Source organism: Manduca sexta, chromosome 23 (genome assembly GCF_014839805.1).
Source record: "Manduca sexta isolate Smith_Timp_Sample1 chromosome 23, JHU_Msex_v1.0, whole genome shotgun sequence".
Classification (NCBI taxonomy): Eukaryota; Metazoa; Arthropoda; class Insecta; order Lepidoptera; family Sphingidae; genus Manduca; species Manduca sexta.
In genome coordinates this window covers 11,218,852-11,243,984 of record NC_051137.1, presented here as the reverse complement: position 1 = coordinate 11,243,984, position 25,133 = coordinate 11,218,852, and the positions used below count along the sequence as shown (strand labels likewise).

The 25,133-nt window shown below is 33.6% G+C and overlaps 1 protein-coding gene across 1 annotated transcript; it reads right to left on the bottom strand.

Annotated features, from left to right (window-relative positions):
• Positions 1–224: 224 nt before the first annotated feature.
• On the bottom strand, positions 225–25,133 carry LOC115449413 (the record flags this gene model as incomplete). Its single annotated transcript, XM_030177222.2, is given in 5 exon segments — positions 225–659; positions 1,036–1,172; positions 3,334–3,513; positions 13,154–13,262; positions 25,019–25,133. Coding segments are annotated over 5 exon segments (787 nt in total), but the record flags the coding sequence as incomplete, so codon positions are not given.

Sequence of the window (25,133 nt, the reverse complement as noted above, 5' to 3'; positions counted from 1 at the left end):
AAAATTCAATTAAATTTCTTAATTTATTTTATATACAAATATAAAATATTGTCTTCCCTTAGGTAAATAAACTTAATTACTTCTTAAATTATGTTAATCTGTACATTAATTTGTACGCGGATTAGGGGCAGTGATACGAGATCCCGTTCTATTTAATCACGGTAAATATGTTCGGGCTGTAAATAAATAGGGTTGTCACATAAATTGATAAATGATTTTGATAATTTGGCAAATATTAAGTGATTATACAATTATACCATGGTTACATCTATTGAATAGAGTAGTTGGTAAAACCCATTATCAAACGAAAATAAAGACGTCACTACAAAATATGGCATTAAATCCGAAAAATATAATTAGTCAACATTTGTGTAATTTTTGTACAATCAACCACCCTTGTCAGCTCGTTTGACTCATAGACGGATGCCGGGGTTGGTGCTGGCGACGTAGTTGAGGAGTTCCTCATTGTCCTCGCAGACGATGGGCTTCTCGTGGTAGCAGGCGACGTCGTGCCACGCGATACCGTCGTTGTACACGTTGTTGAGGACGCTGAGGCACGACTCGGAGGTCTGGTTGATGTCGAACTCTGCGTTGTCAGGCTGGCGCTGCTTCTTGTGACCGGTCTGCGACCAAGGGTTGTAGCCCCAGCCGTTGGGGATCTGGAAGGAATATATAAATCAGCTTTCAACGCGTTTTCGCTACCATCGCTTAGGGGGTGACTGGGAATGGTTATGTTGGTTTCGCCGGTCTTGCGGCCCAATGTCAACACTCGGGAGTATAACATCATCCCAGCGAGCAGTAGACCGAATCCCTAACCTCTATATACGCCACATCGGCATACCAATGTGGCAACCCTAAGACTTTAGGTATTAAAGGTCAAGTGCACCAACCATTTTCTTAAATTTATCTCTGGGTACCGACGTGATAAGGTGTGAACATAATTTTAAACAGTGTACACTATAGTTCTATTTAGTAAAATCTAAAATGCAAATAAATTGATGATAATAAATGGAGTTATAAACTTTGCATACAAACCTGGTTGGTAGGCGAAATCTTCTCCCTGTTGGCAGACCAGAACCAACCCAGAATGTTCTTGGGCTCCAGATCTCTGCGGGACTCGCAGCCTTTGAAGTCGCAAAGACGACCCGAAGTCCATATGTACGGCACGTCGTCTTTAAAGGGCAAATAGTGAATTAATCTATTTTGAACTTTATTACGATAACCCAACATCATATATTGTATTGCAGGGGTGGCCAACTTGGTAATACCCAAGATCTACTTTTCACTGATGATACTCTGCGCGATCTACCAAGCTACATACCTACATCTTGAAATCTTAAATGAAACAACATAGCTCCAGCACACATTTTATTATTATTTTGATTAAAAAATAATACAAATCGATGCGTGCAGCAGTTAGTGATTAGGTATGTTGCGCGGTCTCTTCTACGTATTTATATTTTTGCCTTGCCACGATCGACTGGACTTTTTGTGGCGATCGACCAGTCGATCGCGATCGACCGGTTGGCCACCCCTGTTGTATTGTATCCATAAGTGGATATATATGGGTATATCAATGTCAGCTTAATCTAAATTACTAGTCATAATAAAAAAACAAAAACTAAATTAAACTTCGAACACAAAACATGCAAGAGCACTACAAAAGAAAATAAACGAATGAACTCTTGTTCGAATTTTTAACTGAATAAAGAAACAATGACGCCTCTCTTTACTTAAAGGATTTTAAGCGCCGGCCCACAAGCAGAAACAATGCCACTGCCAATTATATACGTATGCCAAGCGCTTGATGCCCAAAGGATTTTTACTGCCTTCAATGACTTACGCAGTAAAAACTCTTGCTTAATGGCAGCGAACTGGTACTAAAGTACTTTTGGGTACATCGTAGCGTAACTTTAGTAACTATTCTAGAAAGTGGAGTACACAGAACACTAGAATATGTCAGTTATGTTTGTTGGTAAAGACTGGAGACTAGAAATACTTTATCTCAGTATTTAATACAGAAAATATAATAATAATATCAGCCCTGTATTATATAATGTCCCACTGTTGGGCACGGGCCTCACTACTAATGAGAGGGATTAGGCCTTAGTCCACCACGCTGGCCTAGTGCGGATTGGTAGACTTAACACACCCTCGAAATAGAGAACTTCTTAGGTGTGTAGATTTCCTCACGACCGTTAAAGCAAGCGATAATTCACAAATAATACACATATAATTTTAGAAAAGACAGAGGTGTGCGTCCATGGGTTTTGAATCTGCGGAGATCTGTCTCGGCAGTCCATTGCACAACCAACTAGGCTATCGCCGCTTTTAAAAATATAGGTATTCTATTTTTAAGAAATTGCATTACATATAGTATATTTAGTAATACCGTAATACATACTATTAGATTACAACGAGAATGTATAAAAAAAATTTAGATTTATGTAAAAAAAACATATTGCATTGTTATAATCATATAAACTACAGAAGTTGTGAAAAAATGCATAATTTTGCATTCTAATTCACTGTCTTGTAATAATGACTTCATTTTGTATTTATTTCTTTCGTCATAATGAACCATATTTCGTTAGTAATAAGAACAGTCAGTGAAAAGAGTTACTGACCGTTTTGATCTTACGTATCTTATGTTATGTATCGTAATAATATATTGCCAAAGTGCTGCAAGTGGTGCGGTTAAGGTACTTAGATTTAAAATATCTATAGGCAAGTCAGCACTCGGTTTAATATACGAAGTACATACAAGTCGATATTGGGTTGCCGAATCGGTTAGATATACTAATTGTTACTTAGAGGGAAGCTTATTTGTAGATCTCTTCTAAGTAGTATGTCTCCCTCAAAGGGAATGTATACATATATCTCGATACCAGCAATGAACACTTCGTTAAGTCGATGTTAGGCTGTTTCCATTTTTAATCTTAATTTAAGTTTGTTTTATAAGATATAAGGATAAGCTTACAATAATTTTTTTTTCCTAAAATATGAAGAACTCTTTAATTTCGCATATTAATCATTAAGTAAGCTTTAGTATTATTTAATTTATCTTATTTTTCTCATTAAATGTCTCTACTATAAAGTTGGTATCAAGTTGACGTAGTGTTAATTGCTCGTATCGATGTAGTTAGTGCTTTTTCAATAGGATATTTTGATATTGATGATCCATAGGTAATATACAGAGAACATAAGAATATAATTACCTACATGTGCAGTGATAATATTACGCCTCCTTAAGTGTAAAGAGAGCATTGTTACACTCTGTTGAGCACATTACAGTTAATTCTTTTGTAATAATAATTATTTTATAATACTCACTTTGCTGGATAAGTTTGAAGATTAGATTGTTTTCTTCTTGAGTTTCCATGGAAACCAGGTCCATACAGTATTCGCGGCAAATGTTACGTCCATCGAGCCAGTCAACTTTCCTGTTGGCGAGGGCGGGAACGTGTCCACTGAAGAAATAGTTGTGGCCGCGATAGAAGAACTCCTTTGGTCCTGAGAAAAGATGGATTAATTCAATTATTATGTATTTGACAGTCCTAACACTTTGAACATTATACGTTATAGTTATAAATTATACTAGATTAAGTATACAAAAACAGATTTAAGACCTATTTGATTGACAAACTAATGAAAATTTTTGTCAAGGATATTAAAAAGGTCTTAATATCGTCAGACTATAAGTATGGAAGCAGCGTTCATTAGCAATTTGTAATCGTTTATACATTGAGTTGGTACTCTAGAAAAAAATATTCAGATATAGAACAATCGATGAGGCTCTCGGCTTAATCAATACGGTCATTTGATTCAAAATATGTAGCATCGGGGAAGACCTACATCGTTTCACTTAACATAAACTTATTAACAGTGAAACCCGTTGTGTCCTGTATTAATCTCTGCCTACCCCTTCAGAATGATTTTAATGTTTTATTTATGCCTGCGAAGAGACTGCACTTGAAGACGAGCGTTTTTGTATATTTGACATAGATATATGACCTCGTGCAGTAGACGCTGAGCATATATGAATGTTAATTTACACTGCGCTATATAAAGTTACTTAGCGAAGCGTTAAGTAACCAACAATTGATGACCCTCATTCAGGCAGGTCGTGCACCTATCATATGATCAACCACGGTCATGACATTGACGGTTTCTATAAACCAAAACAGAGCTAACTGCAGTAGTGAGGTTGCGCAATGACGATGCTGTTATATAACGCCTTCGCCCACGCACCGACGACCTTTCCTCCAATGAATGTTGATAACATATTTGCACAATGAAATGTCACCAAGAATAAAAGGAATATGTGACACATTCAGATTACAGCGACCAATATTGATTGACATTTATTTATAATCATTTGTATTATCACTTTATTTAATATGTACAATATATCTTTGGAAATATTATTTGAAGCTATCGTACAAATAAATTTATTAGTGCAGGTGTTAATTAATTACTATTAATTTAATTAACAGGTTGTGGTAATTTATTTAATGAAGCAGATCCGACCAATAGGCCGGCCTTTATTATTTTGTTAACCTAACAGGTTTTTTTTTTAATTTCCCTGTTTATCAGAATTTAAATAAGATGATATTATGCTAATCATAGTGATGATTAAAATTCGTATACAAAGATGGCAAATTTACAAAATAAGTTGGCAGTACCAAAAAGGAATAGGTAAGTATAATTTCTCATAAGGGTAAAATGAAACTATAATCGTATATAAAAGATGAAAAATTGCAATAATATCTCGCAAAACGGAACGACTGCGAGTAAGTGGTCGACTATAATATCCGCTTTCCGAAACCTACCTAAAAAAAGTTGTACCGACCTTACGTTGCCTTGGAGTTCGTTGATGATATCGAAAGTTTTGGGTCGGTATTCTTACTGGTAGTATTTGATTGTATTACGATCCACTGGTATTTTTGGTATGTACGGGATGAATTTGGCAGACGATGTTGCAATGGCGGTTTGTGGCGACGGCCGACAACGCCGCGCCGAAGCAAACAGATGCGTCGGTCACGCGGGCGCCAACTGGGCCAAGGATCGTCGACCGGATGCTATTTTATTTAACCTACTGACAAGTTCGCGTCCATTGTTGTTGATAATTTATTGAATAAACCATTCACGCAGAACTTGACAAAACAATGTTACTCTAAACTTTGTATTCTGAGAGTCACTGAACGTGCATAATGCTAAGCATTTGTTAGATTTGTAATTAACGTGAAGCGCATTACGATTTGATCATATGTCGTGACTGCAACTAAATCAGATCATGGTGAAACGTGCATTATGTTAGTTACACATAAGGTCACCTACATATACCATCCCATTTATAGAAAAGAAGATTAATTGATAAATTATTATAAGTACGCAACGGCCAACGCATAGTGTTTAATTAATAGTCTTGCAAAACGTATGTATTTGAAGTTATCGCTCAAATAGTATGGTAGATACGTTTGCATATTGAGTTGTAATAAGTAAGCTCTCAACAGACACCACGAGTATATTGTTGCTTGCGAAACACATAATTGCTGGCAATAGTAAAGATATCAGTAATGAGGCTTGATTACGACGTGAATGTGTTAACGTTCACACGGGGCGTGCGGTGATTATTGTGTTTGAGACCTTGCCGAGTGACAGACAGACGAATGTACGATTGTTTGCTGATCATCCTGCACGATACTGACGCCAAGAACATATTTAACGTGCCGGTGATTTTACGACTAATGTCTTCCATTGTCACGTCACGGACACGAAGGTTGGAAATGTGAAGTCGGCGAACTTTAACGTTGTAATTATAATTTATACTTATCAGTGTTTCCGGAATTTACAATTATACTGTTTATTATCCTCACATAATTGAAAAATTGTTGTAGCTCGCAAGATAGTAGGAACGTTTTCCAAAAAATGCTAATGTATATATCGAAGCTTTCACCGGCTCATTGCAATTGACATTAACTATTAGAGAGCATTGGTTCCTTAATGAGTATTAATATCGTTGTAAATCTATTCAGATAAACTGTATTACATTTTAGACACTTCTGACAAAAATAAATTTGTTAAAAGATTATCAGAAAATGGTCCATTACTTAAATTAGATATATTAATGGTATATTAGCAGTAATGATATAATTTTAAGTCACGGACATGAATCTAAAGTATCTAAATCCGAACACGGTAACATGAATTTTTACTACAAGTATTTGTGCAACACAATAGTATCAGCACAAACTTTTAATTTATGTCGAAGACGTTTAACGTCCATTAAATTTTATTTGAACCGAACAGCGTTGAAAGGCAATCTTGCAGGAACGAAGGCTGAGTTGCAAAACACCACATTAGTGTTTTTATTATTATTTTATACTTACATCCGAAACCACAGGAAGTTCGTTCAATAACACTGATGCCAATTGTAAAATAATTTTATATGTTACGAATAAAAAGTCAAATGTTAAAAATATCTCGGGTAATGTTCATGCATTTTCCGATAAATGTATAGGTATGTATATATGCCCTTATTATCCTTTAAAAATTTAAATCTCTTAAAGATTTTGTTTATAAAACTGCCTTAAAAACACGACAACAAAAATATTTTTTAAAAGTACGACGTTTAAAAACCGTCTCCAGGATTTAGTAGCAAAACAATGATATTAGGCAAAACATATCCTGGCTTTATATAGAGGTATGTACTGGGTAAATTCGGATCACAGTTCGAACAGATCCTTAATGTATAGAAGAGTATCTAGGTTAAGGTCTTTCTCCAGAGGCTAAGGAAAGCCTTAACCTCTTATTGTTGTTTTGATATTAAATAACCTTTAAACAATTTATTTATGAAATATCAGATACCGTCGCAATCGATTCCTTCTGTTTATTTAGAGGTTGATTGCGACATTACAAGTTAACAAAGAGATTTCTATCAAATTGTTTATAGAGCTTTAAACATCGTCGGAGTTTGTACTCTGTTGGTATCGCGAAGAACTAGTAGGTTTTTGTGTACAAGTAACTAAAACTTCTAGTAGGTCATGAAACACCTAGGTACCTACACAAAAAGATAAATAAACAAAAGGTAATTCTTAGGTAGCAATAATTACATCAAATCCTTTCTGTAACTTGCTTCAAAAAGTGTATTGCGCCGACTTACCATAGGAATCAGTAAAGAAATATACCACATGGAAATATGAATGTTAATTATATTCATAGAAAGAAAATTGACTTTGTTGATAAGTCAATGACAAAGAGTATCATTTCGCGGGGTTTAGAATGATAAAATGATTCACAATCGGCGAAAAAGAAAGATTGTCGACACAATGAATAACTAGAATACTTTGTCAAACGAGTTATTAATTTTAAAGTAGGTATTTTTTCAGAACTTAATACATCGCTTACCAAACCTTACTGGATACCTTTGTAAATTTGAAACAAATAACCCAGATTATAAAACACATGGGTTCAGATTTATGTCACCTTTCTTCTATTGAAGGTTAAATTGTTAAATATTTAATTTAAGAAATATATACGTAATTGATATCTACCCATGGCGCCTTTTTGTTCATTTAATAACTGTAAAAAGTTAATTGCATCTACATACCGGATTTAAATGGATTTTAACCTTTTTTACCTAATAAAAACATTAACTCTGTTACATCGCGCATAACATTTACACGTGGTATTATCTTGAACTGCATCCTTATGAGACGAAATCGAGGTTTATTGTCGTATTATTGTACAATAAACACCTAATGGAATGTGGGTATCATTTGTAAGTTCATAAGAGAGGGTTTGTCGCGACTTACAAATTTTATAACGTCTGTTACGTGAATATATTTACTTAGTATGGCACATTTTTTTTTAATGCTTTGAATGACAAAATGAGCTTGCCGTTCGCTTGATGGTAAGCGATACGACCGCCCATAAATAGTAGAGACACAATCCAACACCTTGAATTACAAAGTATTGTTTCATATTCCACTGCGCTCGCCATCGTGAGACTTGAGATGTTATGTCCAGTAGTTACAATGGCCTTCAAACCGGAACGCAACAGTGACTACACACTGCTGCTTGACGGCAAAAATAGACATGGCGGTGGTACCGACCCAGGCGGACTCTCATAGACATATGAAAGACCCACCACCACCAGATTTAGTCTGTTATGAAATTGTAGAATACAAAAAAGTCAAAGGAGAATAAAATGTGGTATGTACCCAGCTTAAGAGTAAAGATAAAATTAAATTGATTTCTTAATTTCCAAGCTATTTAAAATCAAAAGAAAATAGAATTTAAATGAGTAACAAAGTACCATTATTTCATTCAGGTCATCGAATTTCCGTTGGGTTTTGTAAGATTAAAATAAATTTTATCTTAGAGTGATACCGGGACTACATGCGTGGATGTTTATTGTTTATTTTAAAAGTAATCCCACTTAATGCCATTTTCAAAAAACGATTCTAATTGCTTTCTTAGATCCATCTCAAAAATTTACCAAGCAGAACAAAACATTTTTTCGATATGGTTACAAATGAGTTACTTTAATTTATTCATTATTAGCATCGGATTGAAGATTGAGATTGGGATTATGTATTGAAAACGGCTGTTAGACATTTTGTACATCTATTTTGAACAACTACGACAATGTCTTTGTAAACGGTAGCTGAGACCTTTACTATTTGAAGCTTAATGGCTGCTCGTGCCTACTGACATGTAATACAAAACATGACACGTATTGTTCACTTAGAATTGCAAAACCAGCGACGACTAACTTTTGAGTTCATAGTTAACTCTTGCACACAATACACACCCACTCACAGTTAGTTTGTTAAAGCATTTTGCAACATGTACGAGTCGTAAACTTACTTTACTATACAGTATACCGCGTTTTAACTCATTCATTTGGCTGAAGCTTACAAATTTTATTTCATTGCCATATATAATTTACATATTCAAATCCGGGGTGTGAATTACTTTAAAAATATTTTGTAAATTCTATTAACATTTGAATATTATATGTGATAGAAATATAAGTATTTTGATAGTATATGTTAAGTGTACGATGGCCAAATTATGTGCGTGGGACTAACACTTATTTCAACAGCCGAAAAGAAAAATATCGAAATATACTTCAATAAAAGGGTTGCTCAACTAATAAATAAAACAAATATTGACTACTTATGCGCAGGGGTTATTTTATGCAAAGCAATGTGATCCGTAATATATACGTGCGTTAATAAATTTCAAGTGACGAGGAACGATTAAAATACATCAATGATAGCCTGGAGAGGTCTTGAACATGATACCAAAATATTTTCCGCACGTTATTTTACTAATTTATTGTCAACTTTATTTCGTGGTATAGGTAAGACTGTATTGAACGGTAAACACTTTGTTAAATGTAAATTTTACTTAATATAAATAAATTTAAATACATGACTGATAGCTATACACACATTTGTTCATGTAATGATAATTATGATTATTTATTACATTAAACTTCTTTTGAGCTTAAATTTTATTGACAGAAAATTCAATGATTTTTGTTAGTTTTTGCCTGCCGCTCTTACCGCGTGAACAAGATTTTCCTACACAAATATTTTGTCTGGATAAAAAAAAGCCTATGGTTTATTGTAAATCCAAATTGTCACTATAAACCAATGACGAAATTTGAAAAAAATCCAAATACCATGTTTTCTATGTACTTATAGATAAAAATAAATTGGCTAGATTACTGGAAATCATGAGGCCAGTTTTTATTTCCAATGTTCACTTTCAACAACGAGCCTTATATTTTGATGACTTAACAATAACTACGGATCGCGACAAAAGAAAACAGCGAATCAACTTTACGGTATCGTTCAGCAATATATAAATGTCTCTCTTATATTTAAAGTTTATATTTACTAGTTCCGAGAAGGCTATAAATTAACACTACATTTTTTAAAACAGACGTAATAATGACGTAGGATATCGAATAATTAAATAAATTATGAAAGTCTAAAGAATTCTAAAGATAAAATGTTAAACTCGTTTAAAAGATATTTAACGATGTGTTACAACCAGTCATATTTTATCCAAAAGCTGTTGTATAAGTGATATCAATAAATGCCACCGCTTTTGTAATTTAATTAAACCAGTTCGTCAGAAGGGCTTGCTGCGTACCTTTAGATGGGCATCGTGAAAGCGAAATTAAAATAAGGAAACCGATGCGAATGAATGATGGATGGATACGAAACTTAATGTTAAAAACACATCACTCATGTTATTCAATGTATGAAGATTTCATATTCACCTTGTAAGCGACGAATAAAAAAATAAGCGTCTTTTATAAAGTAATTGTCCTTAGTTAGAGTACAGGGATATAGCCAAGATCCCTTAATATAATATACGATAGACGTATCGTTAATATATGTCGGCATCGTATATTTCTTCGTTTTCGATTAGCGTTAACGATTGTAAAATTTCATCTTGGCTACGGCTTCTAGAATAATATGAATTCTGACTATATAATATTGTGAATTGAGCTTTCATGCAAATAGCGAGCGCGCGACAATTTTTTTATTAAAGAAGAAGGCACAAATGAGTTTGTCATTATAAGTAATCGAAGTCGCCATACATATTTATTCTAACCAAGGAATCATCAGTGTTACCGGAATAAGTATTGAATCTCGATGGTCCCTAAATGGTTACAGGTTGGACATGCCACCAGCAAAAGCTGGTTCTACAAGGAAGTTGCACGGGGAAGAACATTTCTTACGAATCATGCCATTGAGGAATGCCATCCATCCAGATTGATTGATTTGATCAAAACGGTAAGCTCGTCCTCCATGACAGAGGCTATACGCAGCGCTACTAACCGACAAATATGGTGAAGCGTTAGCAGACTACGATAACCTTTCGTGTATCGATATCCATCCAGATGGTTTATTGGAATCTCAACTAACAGCACATTGTGAGGTGCTGAAATTCACTGTATTTATATTCGTAAATCTCCTCGTGAAAGATACCGGTATCATTCTATCTGGCTACAATGTAGAGATGCATTTAGTTCCATGAATCGTACATCTAGTGTGGTTCATAGAACCGTTGCAGGAATATCGAGATGGTAGCTGTAGAGAAAAAGATAGTTGCGTTTCTCTATGGAAGGGGAACATCTCCAGTCATACGGATGGTATGTCCTATCGGCCGAGACCCTTCTGGTGTTGTATGTCAATTTAGTGCACGGCCACAAAGCTTTTTAAAAAAAATCTGATGTGGATTTTTTTTCTTTTACAGCAAAAGGTGGTGCAATAGTTTTGGCCTCTGCCTATCCAATCGAGGATAACGGGGGTTAGTGAATGTAATCCTTATTTTGTAAAAGTTCGAATAGTTATTAATCATTTGAGGATATATTCGACTTATTGCAAACAAATAATTATCAATTAAATTGCGAAACTATAATGTTTGACAAATGCCTAGCAAAAGCTTCATCGAAATCATAATAAATGACTCGCTGACGAACGTTTTGTATTTGAACATTTGACAAATACTCGTAAAATACACACATTAATCCTTTAATGGATTTGGTAGAGAAATATTAGTTCGGGTTTTGTCTTTAGCGTCAATATATATGATTAGGTGTAAAATAAAATGCATGCCTATTTTAAATATGGAAAATTCCCAAACAAAGACAATGACCTCTAATGAACATAGCACATTATGTATTACTATTGTGATTAAAAAACGAGTCAAATTAATGAAACTAATATTGTTAGGATTCTTTTGGCAAATGTATCTTTTATAAATATTTATTATACCCATGTGTTGTGTCAGCCCCATATCGCGTAACATGCGAACAGGTGGAAGATTATTTACACCATAAAATATTCCAATTTAATTTCAGAATAGCCGGCATTAGAATCTCTGTCACATCCTGTATAAATATCGATATGAAATATAAATAACATGTGCTGTATTTTATGATCTATATATTATATTTTAACTTGAGTAAACATTTATTTTTTTGGGATAAAATGTGCCAGTTCCACTTAATATGAAATAAAAAATATATAGATTAAATTTCTCAAGCAAAAACCAAACTAAATTATGGGGTTGACGGTTGATATTAATTATTTGAATTTTAATAAGTAACAATAAAAAAATGTTTCGATTGCTTTGTTGGGAAGAACATAATAGCCACCCATTTACATTATTGACGTGTCATGAACAGGACTAAGAACATGATTATTTATCTAAACGAGTTAAAAAATAAAAATAGATGTGACCATAAAAACGTGGTCTATTTGAAGAACTTGTTTTCTCAGTCGAATATCTTGTTTTGGCGCTAGACCACTCATTTGAATTTTTTTAACGTTGCTCTATAAACAGAACAGAGATATATCGCATTGGCTGACATATACACATAGCGCGTTATTTCCTTTTCAGGTGTAAGCAGAGGTGTAACACACCCACATTTCACCAGCTATCTTAAGCCCAATGAAATAGTGGGCGAGCCTTTGCGGTGCACAGTTAAAACTCCGAGCCTAATACTGAGCAGAAAAACTCAATATAAATTTTCCCGATTCGGGAACGAACCTGGACCTCAGCGCGATATGAGGTCAGAAGCAGTCTGAGCTGACATATACTTTGTTAAATTTTAGTTTGGGAAACAACAATAACATGCAAGGCGTTCAAAATACTAGATGAACATTTAAATTGCTATCAAACACGTGGGTTTAGTTGCATGTTTGACTAGATTGTAGCACCAAGTATGTACTATGTACTTAGGCGTTCAGTTTCACATTAGGAAAGAAAGTAAGGTGCTAAACATAGTACTAGGATGCGGTGAAATGTGTAAAATGTAAATAAATGCTTTTTTCTAACTTAAAAATGCGACTGGCCGCCGCTTGATATTACATGCCCCGTCCAGTCTATTTGTAAACAATAACAACAACGTCCCAACTTTTGAATCAAAAAGCTCTACTGTCCATTAATGACGTGGTAGTTATCATTATACATAGGAAGTAAAGTTCCTAAATATTTAGTAACTCCACTGGCTTCAATGTCATTCAGACCAAAATTGTAAATTAATATTGTAAAATAATAGTTCACAAACGATTGCCACACGCATGACATGGCGTATATTTTAGTAGTTAACACTTACTGTTCGCACACTTCTGTGGTACTGGGAGAGAGAGGAACCGGCCAGGCTTCTGTGCGGACGCGAGTGCCGCCAGAGCAGCCACGCAAGCCACCACCAACCACGTCTGCATCTGAAGGCAATAAATACAATCAAGTTAGTTATTGCAGAAATAAATGTAAATTATAACTTTCAAAAAAGATGTTATCGCGCGACTTTATACTTAAAAATTATGCCCGTAGTATTCCAAAAATTTAAGAAGCTTGGGCAGCTTTATTGAAGGAGGGCGAAATCCGAGTTTGTTTTATGTTGTGTTGTTTTACTTTTATGTTTAATTGGTGTTATGTCTAATATACAGTCCAAAACAAGTCTCTGAAAATGAAACCTAACAATAGAAAGCTTTTAATCATTGTTACACAACATATAATTACTTTTTACAATAACCCTGGCTAAGATTTTAGGTTGTAGAATCACTCAGTGTCAATTTAGGCAACATTTGAACAATTATTAACTAATAATTAATATTTAATAGTCGCCTTCGAGCACCCTAATTCTTATAATCTAGTAGTGATGTAACTATTATAAACTTTACTAAAGCAATAATAGTCTCCTATGCCTTGTTTTAACTTTTGGTTTATTTTTAGTCTACCGTCCGTGTTCATTTATTTATTGCTCCTATTTGAATACTCGTTGCATTTCCTGAGTATAAAACAAATATTTAGTATATAATTATTATAGTTTAAAACATAGCTTTAGCTGTCATGAATAACTACCGACAGAAAATCACTTCATTGAAGAAAATTTAATTAATTTGTTTTATTTATGCACTTTGTTTTATATTTTCTAACATATAATTACGCAATATTCCTTAAATGAATGCAAAGTTGTAGCGTACGCGCATTGGTAGCAGCTGACAATGTGCCAGCGCATTATATAAGTTATCTAGCATTATACAAGATTGTATCAGTTTTCTAAGATTACTTCGTTGCTAAAGAATTCCGATGAGACACATATGCATACTATTTACAGCACGGCCGTCATGCTGTAAGTTGTCGATATTTTATATGTTTGCAGTGTTGTTGTTAAAAGCCTATTTTGGCATATTATATAAAGGTTAAGTAAGCAGAGGTATCGCTTATAATATTTCGGGCGAAAGATTTTACTTAAAATTTAGAACATCCAACATTTGTTTAATACACACGATGGGAAGAGCTTATCGTCAAGTAGAGTTAAATACAACAAAAATCCTTGAAAATACTTATTTAAATTACTTGTTCACTTATGAAAGCAATCCGTGTCAGATATTTTATAATAATTCCATATTTACAGCATGATGTACAAGAGAAGCAAATTAGTCGTGAGTATATCGTAATCGCGCAGAAATGAGAGAGATATGTGTGACACTGCGGGACCGGTTTCCACGTGCGTTGCATATGAAGAATTTATTGCATAAATAATATCGTTTATTACTAATATCGGACTTGTTTATTCACCACACATTGACCTTTTTTTACACTTTTCTCTAAATAATATATTATATAGTGAATAAAGTCATTCCAGTTATCATAGAGGTTATAATCGGTGATGTTATAATAATGCTAGTAATTATTATTGAATTTTCATTAGATAATAAATAATGTCGGCTACCCGTTTCACAAGCTATTGTTCTATGGTAAACTGATATTCACTAAATCATTAAAGCGTAAGATGGAGCTTTAATGAATGATTTAATCACGATATATTATACCTAATCATGGTATTTATAAAATATTCAATATTTTTAGTATATTAATAGAAACAGATGAAAACCATGTTTACAGACACGTATTCATTGCATAATTTCAGTGACAGTGAGTGACCGGGGCACTGGATCGCGACGCGCGTCGCGTGTCGCACCATATGTTGCACAATGTTTCCTTTTTCGTAATACAAACATGTTATGACAACAAACAAGACTGTAAACAATATTCATCAATCTTCGTAATCCTTGTCGCATTGTATAGGTTAGTTTGCTAAGTAACTCACTGCACATGACAATGTATAATATTTACGCACCGTGACGTCATCACACACAATCGGCCTACACGTACGATTATTTTTAGGTCACAAGTTAGGTTGTCAGTTGTCACATTGGTCAACTGGCGCCGTTGCATTGTTGCGCAAGCAAGTGTGTTGGCCGAGACTTGGTCGCAACTCGTGACTACGCCCCGGGCGACATCTCCATGCTAAGCGGAACGTATCGCGACCTATTACCCGTGAAATTGTGTCACGTTCGCAAAAACATTTAACATGTTGACTGACTTCATCTAACATTCATTACGAATGGATAATCTATGTTAAGTGTTTATGCAAATATCACATACGCTTCTATAATTAAATCGTGGAACCTCATCCTCTTCACTGTCGGTTAGACAAAAACGTGTTTTATGTCATGATTATGCGTTGTACCCGGAAGCCGATTGTTGTCAAGCAAAGTCCCTTACAGAGGCGTCGAGTGCGGCACGACCTTGACATCCGCACAACATTGCTAATAGATACCACAACCGTATGAGGTAATTGCGATCTCACTTTATCAATAAAATATAAGGATGCAATAAATTACAGTTGCTTTAGGACAAGTGGCGTATCGCACTGGCGCAAGGTTAGTTTTAATTAATTTCCTGTACCTAATACTAGAATATCCGACGTATACACTCTATTACCAATGTTACTTAATGTTTATCCACACTGCACCGATTAGTCACGTCAGTAGCGCGTGCGCGTGCACTCCTAGAAACAAAATACATCGATTCTTATATTGTATTACAATTATTTGAAAGTTTTGGATCACATTCGTCATCAAAGCTCCCGTGCCGTCAATAATTTGTCCGTCACTGATCATATAATATGAATTATAAACTGTCAGCTTTTGCCTGTGGCTCTGCCCGAGTGAAATTTTTTTTTTTCGGGATAAGAAGTAGCCTCTAGCATTTAGGAGTAATTTAGCTTCCTATAAGTGAAAAAAAAAACATAATTGTTTTAGTAAGTCCTGAGATTAGTACGTTAAAACAAACATACAATCAAACAAACTCTTCAGCTTTATATATTAGTATAGATAAATCAAAAATTGCCCGGATTGCACAAAAAGTATACGATGAAAACTTAAACTCAGTGCTTAGCTATTATTAAAATAATGTACGTCCATAAAGTTCTTAGCGTCTGCCATCGCTCGGATACGGTTTTTGTAAAAATAACACTATTTCTAAGAAATATTAGGTATATGACAGGAGTTGTCGGATATATCGGATACTGGTCGCTGGCAACTCGAATTATCTAGGATTGGCAGTTAAGTTACACGGCAACCGCAAAGTATCGTCAATCTACGTCACCCAAAATACTGGCAAAGCAAAACAGCGTGGATTCATAGAGAGCGTATGAAACTATAAAAACCAATTTACATCGTTCGCCAGTCATATTGTAGCTGCTATGTGCACAGAACACTTATACTAGGAAACGTTATTTAAGTAACTACGTAATATTATCTTACTAGTCTTGTCTTCCTTCTTACTTGATGATGTTATAAATGCCAAAGTTTCTGAAAATATTTCTACGTTTAGATGTTTACATTTTTGTTATTAGTAAACGTAGAAACAGCTTAATAAACAGGATTAAAACTTGGCACACGGATAGACCATATCTTGGATTAATATATATGCTACTTTTATATCGGTAATTTGCCACCATAGGAAATAATGGAATTTTTAATGTGGAGCATATGTTATGCAATGCATGGCCACACAGATTTAGAGACTTTTGTAGCAGAAAAGGATCTTTACGCAGATGAAGTCATGAGCAATAAATACCATGTTAATTATACTTGTTATTATACTGATAAGAAAGATAACCACACAAATAAATTATAGAAGTAGCTTTATCACAATGACAAAACATCAATACAATGATAACGAAAAGGAACTTTTACGTTGAATTTACGTCTCTGACAACTACAGAGTAAAGTACGAAGAAATAAAGCTTTTTACGGCTAATAATTATTATTGGTAGGTAAAGTGCGACACGTGCACTTGAATACGTACAATACAAATAACACACAATACACAATGGGACAAAGCGTTGAAGACAATCGTTTCAACAGTTAACAAACAATACGTGCTCTTCTCGGTACAAGAGTTCAATGGTATTCTTCGCAAATCTATGTGCCAATCGCGAATTTAGTTGTACCTTCTCAACCACAATGTATTTCCACGGGGTTTTGCAAGCGGCCCGAGGCCGATCGTCCGTCAGTTTCGGTCACGATCGTGCTGCTTCGTGCGCTTCGCTTCACTCTACACAGTCTAACGCCTTGCCAAATTATTTTATGCGCTCCAGTCACCACTATAATAAAATGTTCACTTATCACGTTACATGCTAATTGAGGACATTCATTAGCTCAGTTTATGTTGCTCGTGAGTACGACTGCTAAACTACCTTAGGGGGACGAATTACCAAGAATGTTCGGAAGATTTCCCAGTAAAGCCTTGTGCTGAATCATAATTTCTAAATTTACATACAAAAATATAAAAAGCGAAAGTATTATGCTAATACACAGGTTACTATGCCTAATATGTATTCATGTCGTATCTACTGACATCACGAGTACCCTTGTCTTGTTACACCTAATTTGTCATTAGTAAAAGGAATATCTTGGTTAAACGTCTAGGTTATGTCTGGCTTAAATTGGTGCAAGCTATAAATTTAAAAAAAATATGCAATACGAAAAGCTCAACTAGCCGTAAAGTTTTCTATGCTTACTATTCGGTAAAATGAACGTGTTACGTCAAATTTTATTATGTTTGAATAATATTTTGTGTTTTTACGCAACGTTATGTCATAGTTTCTGAATAAACTCGGTTATCCAAAGGACTACTCAATGCGACCAAGCAAAAATAGACATCAGCGGAAGTTTGCGACCTCTTCATTACGTCACCCTTGCCACACCTACGTTCATTCATTTTGTATGACTAGTATGGCGGTATTTCTTCGCCATAACAATTTTATATTTGCCCTTTAACAACACGCGGAATGGTGCGTTTAAGGCGACACGGATTTTTATCTTAAAGGTAAATATGTAATATGGTTTAATAAACCATATTGCATATATTTAATTATTATTAATACCAGATAGTTAAAGAATTTCTCTTATTCATTCAACTAAGCTCTACAATTATTGCGTTGTCCCGAAAGATTTTCGAAAAAATATCATTGAATGTCTCTATTAAGGTTAACTGCTTAATTAAGATGAATATTAACATAATAATAACTCATAAATATATAAATAGACGCGATAACATTTTCTAAATAATTTATACTTAATTTGGACAAGTTATTGTCCATATAACGACGACATTGAGTCAACCAGGCAGTCACTTTTGGTCAGTCAAAATGGACGAGAGCTAAAATTGTCAGTAACTAGTATTAGAAGATCATTATCAATAGTATAAAAACTATGTGTATGACCTAAACGAGCCGTTTTTCACGCCATCTTATTCGTGTTCGCGATTCTTGCGACTGTTATGTCACAGTCAGCCGCCAACCGGTTTGGTGTCAAGTAGGCGAAAATGGTAAGTGGACAGTCGACTTGTGGTATTATTTACATTTCTCCTCATTTTGCGGTAATTATGTAGTTGGGAAACTTTGGTCTTGTATAGCAATTAACGGGCGTTTGATTTCAAATTTCTGTGACAAAATCAGCAATACAAACCTGGAATTTTTGTTCAAGTTGAAGAATACACGAAGATTAAAAGTAGAAAAATTCATTTATTTTATAATATTTTTTGTCGGAAAAGGAACTACTCATGCTTCAAAATAACTAATGGTTTCGACTGCGGCAGAGCATTTTTTACTTTGTATTAATGTAATAAATCTCGCACTGCTCCGGTAGTATGTGATACATGATTGATTTTCCAGTGGTATTCAATCTCTTAAAAAGTTAATTTGAAGAACGTTCCCATTATTAATTAAATTTATATTATCTGTTTATTTTCAAGAAATTAAATCGAAAATGTATTCAATATGAATTGTACATTATAATACAAAAAGTCTTCGTAATTAAAATAAAGGGCAATACAGTCATATGAAAGTGCACAATCATTAAAAGCTTTCTAAAATGAATAAGATTTGATTAAGAGCTAATAACCCGTATTACTTTAATGGTATTTTTTTAATATTGCATAACTTTAAATCATAATGTAAACTTAATTGAAAAATTATACTTACAAGGCTATAGGAAATTAAATAGCAGCGAATTCAAATGCGTATTTCCTGAATACCATTGCCATTTCAACAATCGACACCCCAAGTTCAATGTTACAAGTTTATTAGAAGACAATGTGATAGCACCCACGTACCGTGTGTGTTGTTTGTCAACATCAACCTCGGCCGCCATAACTAGCGTTAAGTGTCAAGACCTTGCCACCAATTCGATCATAATAAACATTCAGTTTAAGTCTCACTAAACACAACCATCAAATGCATCCAATTAAAAGCGATATATAAATTTGTATGCGCGGTTACAAAACACAAAAATTTGAATAGAAGGTAAAGCGTTTGAGACAAATATGAGTATAGAGACAAATCTAGCCAAGAGTTTAATTTTGAGGAAGGGAGCAGACCTACTTGATCACGCGTTATAAAACTAAATTATCCTCAGTAGCAGGCTGATTATGATAACCTAGTTGTTTTAGAGCGTGAGTAAAAAACTACAGATGGCTAAAGAAAAGACATCAACGCGCTATGAAAATCACATGAGTGATTACTATGTAAAATTATGCTACTGTCTGCGTATTGTTTGAAGTTCTCAACATTGCTACCGTAAATAAGGAAGACACAGTAGGCTTACTGATGACTAGGGATTTTATCAAGTGTGTATGTGCAATAAAATCGTTTAAAACACATCCGTTTATGGTGTCATGAACTATAAAATTCACGACTTTTAATGAATATTCATAAGTAAAAATGTAGTTCTATGAAATGTTTTAGTAGCCTTGAACCGTTGCGCAACGATCTGGCATTTGTCATAACATGTACATCAATTGTAGATGCTCAGTTTGGACTTGGTTTGCCTTTCGAAATGACACACGAACGTCCGATTTGATGCATTACGACGGGTAATAACAGATAAGCCGAAACAGACAATTCTCTATGATAATATCGATTGTGAAGCTAATTCTTCGCAAGAGTTACTCAAGTCTTAAACGTGCGCTGGTGTGCAACAATCCTAATTAGGACCGTGTACGACATCGAATACCGATGTATTGTGTAGATACTCGTCGTGGGACAAAGTTTTTGTTGATAAAAATAATGATTAACGAGAAACAATCATTAGATGTCACCATCGCTGACAGCTTTTTATACACTGTATCGATTTCACGTGATTATGTTAGAAGAGTCTTTGAAAGGAATGTTCTTACTATGTTTTTATGAATCTTGAACTATGTTTATGCACTTTATATCAACGATGTATTCAGATAAAATCGCTTGGTTTTTAATACTTTATAGGATATGTCCAATCTCAATAAAGTGTTTATACTCTTACTACTGCATTCGTAAATCTAAGTACATTGTTTGATGTCATTCATTCTAATAGAAACAAATGCCTTCACAATCCTAACATAATATCGCCAATAGGTATCTATAACCAATTTACTTAGTTTCATTAGCATAATAGTATTCTTTCGTTAAACATTGCAAAATAACATGTCATTTTGACAAGGGTAAACTGCATTATATTACGTGCTTTGGGTAGTGTTACATTCGAAATATATAAAATAAACACTGTTGGATCAACTAAAAAGCATAGCATTTGTAGTTAATACTAATAGACGATATATTTTGTTATCAAGAATGCTAAAGTACACTAAATTCATTAAACCAGTAGCCATTGGACCTACTTCATCTATTTACTGCTAGGGTTTTAATTAGTATGATTAAAAGACTTTACTTCAGGTTAAGATTAAAATGAACAAAAAATCATCCACAAAAAAGCTTTTTCGTCACTTAAGTAAAAAATTGCTATCATTATATTAATTATTTAAAGAAATAAGCGACATTAAGCTTAAGTGCTCAGTAACTAAAAGTCGTGAATACAGCCTGAGGTAATAATAAAATATACATCGGTTGCATTAAAGATGTTCGTGCGCGGCCAAGGGTCAAGTCTGGTTGATCTTCCTATTCTCAAGGACGGTTGTTACAAGTTCAAAGAGTTCTTTTACGGTCAAGAATGCTGAGTTCCGCAAAATAATTATTTAGTATTTTGTAAAAAGTACGTCTTAATATATTATTAAAATATCAACAATTACATCCAGTGTACTATTTTTTCTGGAGATATGTTTTATGTCTCATAAACATCAATGTGTCTAGAAATATATGTTTTTAGGGCAATATCCTTCCAGATTTTTTTATTACGGACTTTGGAAATTAGGAACCAAATTACAGCACTGTCGGTTGCTATTGGAGTAAATAATTAAGTGCGTTAGTAAATAATCACATTTTACATACTTTTACGTAACAATAAACGAATTTACGATACTCTACGAAAAAAAAATTGCTACCTATCTCGGACAATGATCTACAACAGATTATGTGTGACACAAATACATAATTCCAATAGACATGAGACAAGTAAAAGATAGTTGACGCAACACGCGCTAGACAATCGCACGCAAAACATCTTAGTAATTTGTTCACTTACTAAACTCTACAAAACATAATACTTGCAGTACAAGTTTTTAGCATAAATATATTTAGACAGATTTTGGATGGTTTTTATTCAATTAAAAAGTGCTTAGTGCCATAAGATAAAGAGTAACAATACTATTTCAAACGTTTTATTAAAAAGTTTTGCATAGCACTGAACTATGCCGACCATTTTGAGACGTCCGATATTATTTGTCTTTAGAGACGATGTTTTTTTAATCTGTCAATTGTATTGAGTCGTGTGTAAATATTTTAAAACATATATTTATAAAAAAAAACGTCATGAGAAAAACATAAAATCGTTAAAATTACGTGACCCAAGAAACACAAATTTCAACAACCTAGACCAAAGAAATAAATGGTAATCTTGGTTTAAGCTTATGGAAATTACCTAACCAGACCAAATAATAAACTTATTGTGCGTTATAAGTACGTATGAACATAAGTTCGTTTTTTAATTTTTTGTTTATCATTGGTATAAACTCAATCTGACCGATCCATTTGTACAGTAGTCAAAATGAAATAATACGTACACGCACGAACTCATTCTGCGTAAATCGGACCGTTAACAGCTAAGAAAATTTAAAATTGTTGTATAACAGAATTGCACGTAAAACTTAATAAAAGCTACGCGTTTAACTAAAACGTGTAAATGGAATCACCATTTGTCAGTAGATAATGTACATAATATATTATGCAGATCCGCTTAGTTACGTTAAGTAGTTAATTATGTTATTTATACGCAACGTCGCCGTCGAGCCAATTTAAATAACACGCTTTATCACATATTACATACATGTGATGAATTAAATATTAAATTCATCGGCGCAATAAAAACTCCTGAGTTTTCCCTTTGTTTGCATCAAGCAAAAAGTAGAAGCTCTAGTTGCAACTCTGACTACCCGTTTGGAGACAAGAGACCTTTTAAAATAGTTTTTATCGGTAATTTATTAAATATAATACATATTTGACAGAATTTGTTCCATAATATATGAATTTATGTTAACCAAGTAAGAATATGATGCTATAATATATTAACATAATAAAGACATTAATTTGGCTGTCTATTATAAGCCTAATGTTAAATGTCATGCAAAAACTAGAGCGTCCTATTACACGTAATTTGTTTGGATCATGTCTTAAAATACATATTTGAAGAGCCAATAATGAATGTAATTTATTAGTTTATCAACATGTATTTCTCGTACAAACTAAAATATACCGAAATAAGCAAACAAAGCTTTATGAAATAAAAACTATTTAGCGTTTGATAATTGTGGTGTGTGTTTAATTTCATTTATAAGATGATATTAGTATTATTGAATTTTTTTGCATCATAAAAATTATCAAATATAGTCGTTATCGAGTTAAGTTAACACTATCAATTTGTTTGGAATATTAAGATTCGTAAAAATAAAAAAAGATTCCTACGTTGTTTATAGGTATATACCTAGTCATAGTTATAACAATTTATTAGCTTTTTGTCTAAGACGTCCTTTAGACAAAATATTTAGAAGGATAAATTCACGAAATAAATATGTTTTAAAAATTCTACTAAAAGTAACACATTTTTTATACATAACTATTTTATATTGAGTATAACTAAATATTAGAAAATATTTTAATAGCAATTAATTGATAGATGTATTTTTCCTAAAATATTTCGGACATCAGAAGTTTTTCTGACGTTATTTGTTAGTTTGTTACAAAATAGTTACGCATAATATGTTTATATTTAAATTTAATTAACTATGGCTAAGCTTGGTCGAATGATGGAAAAGACATTCACTCATAGTTCAAATACCTCCGTTATGAACATTAATATATTGTATCCTCCTACTAGTAAATAATCAAGACTTTAAAAATGAAATAAAAAGCGCAGAAGACAGTCCTAATTAATAATCATTTTATAAAGTTTGCCAAGTTAGGTTCAGCCCTAAATTTAGAGCTAAGCAGTAATTATTTAACATTTACAACAATATTACTCTTGCAATTATTATTCAGATTAGAAGATTGCGGTATTAGCAACCTTCGCAAGATTAAATATACCTTTTTTTTGCCCAATATTTATCAACTTGCATTACAACATTCCGTAGGTGACGCCGCGGGCCGTGTCACACCACGAAACACAACTCTTTAAATTAAGAACTGGTTCCATTGACAGAAACCGACTTATCTTTCTAAACACAAAAAACTTTTATGTCACATAAAATATTTGAAAGTCGACATCTTTCAGCGTGTTGACCTTCATAATGCAAATTTTGTAACACGAAATTTTAATAAACCTTCTATTAATCTACAAATCTTCTAAGGTATTTTGGAATAATATTAAGGTCGATGTTAAATTTTCACTAGAAGTTTATTACAAAATTAATATTACTTTCCTATGAAATATGGCTAGAATACAATAATTAATGGTACTCAAATTCAACGATAATAATTAATTCTAACTTAACAAGCCATGTGAAAATCATTTAATATTTAAAAGAGAATTAGTGGTGATGAAAGACAGAAAAGGGCTCACGGAGTCACAATCAGTGAATCGATGGTCTGTGTTGCAACTCTTGCCACACATACACGGTACAGCAGCTGTATTTCGTCGCCAACACTAGCTGCGTACTAACTAGAGGTTTACGTCCTCACATCCTTCAGAGGTCTCCACGTTAGAAGTCCTCATTAAAAATACCCGCCTATATTCATAAATAAATCGCATAACAATCACGTTTGTTTTAAACGACCCACTCAATCAGTCACTTAAGTTTTGCAATATAATTAAAATATTATTAAGCTAGTTAAAATATTACTAAATTCTTATTTGTTTACGAAGCCTTATTTCTAATTTCTGCCGTACAGTTTAATCAACGTCAAGCAATTCATCTTTTTGCCGCTTTAATTTGTTAGTTATTAGTCAAAGCTTTCGGACGTAAACATAAATGGCGCGGCACGGCGCGTCAACTTCTAAACCCAGAGTTGCGCGATCGGTTAAACTTTAAATTAATATATTTTTTTAATACAAAAACATTGAGACTTCTCCAGATGATTCTAAAAAGCTGTATGAGAATATAGAAATTCAAAAGTAATTATATATATTTTTATTTATTTATATTCCGCGAGGTCACATCCCGAATCATCCCTTATCATTACGTCAAGTTCACTTACCTTTACTGGTGTTTTAAAATAAATAACACGGCGGGAAAAATCACAGAGGCACAGTTGTAATAACGCGCGGCAGGTTTGGGCGAAGTCTTTTATAGTCGTAGTAGCGGGGATGCGT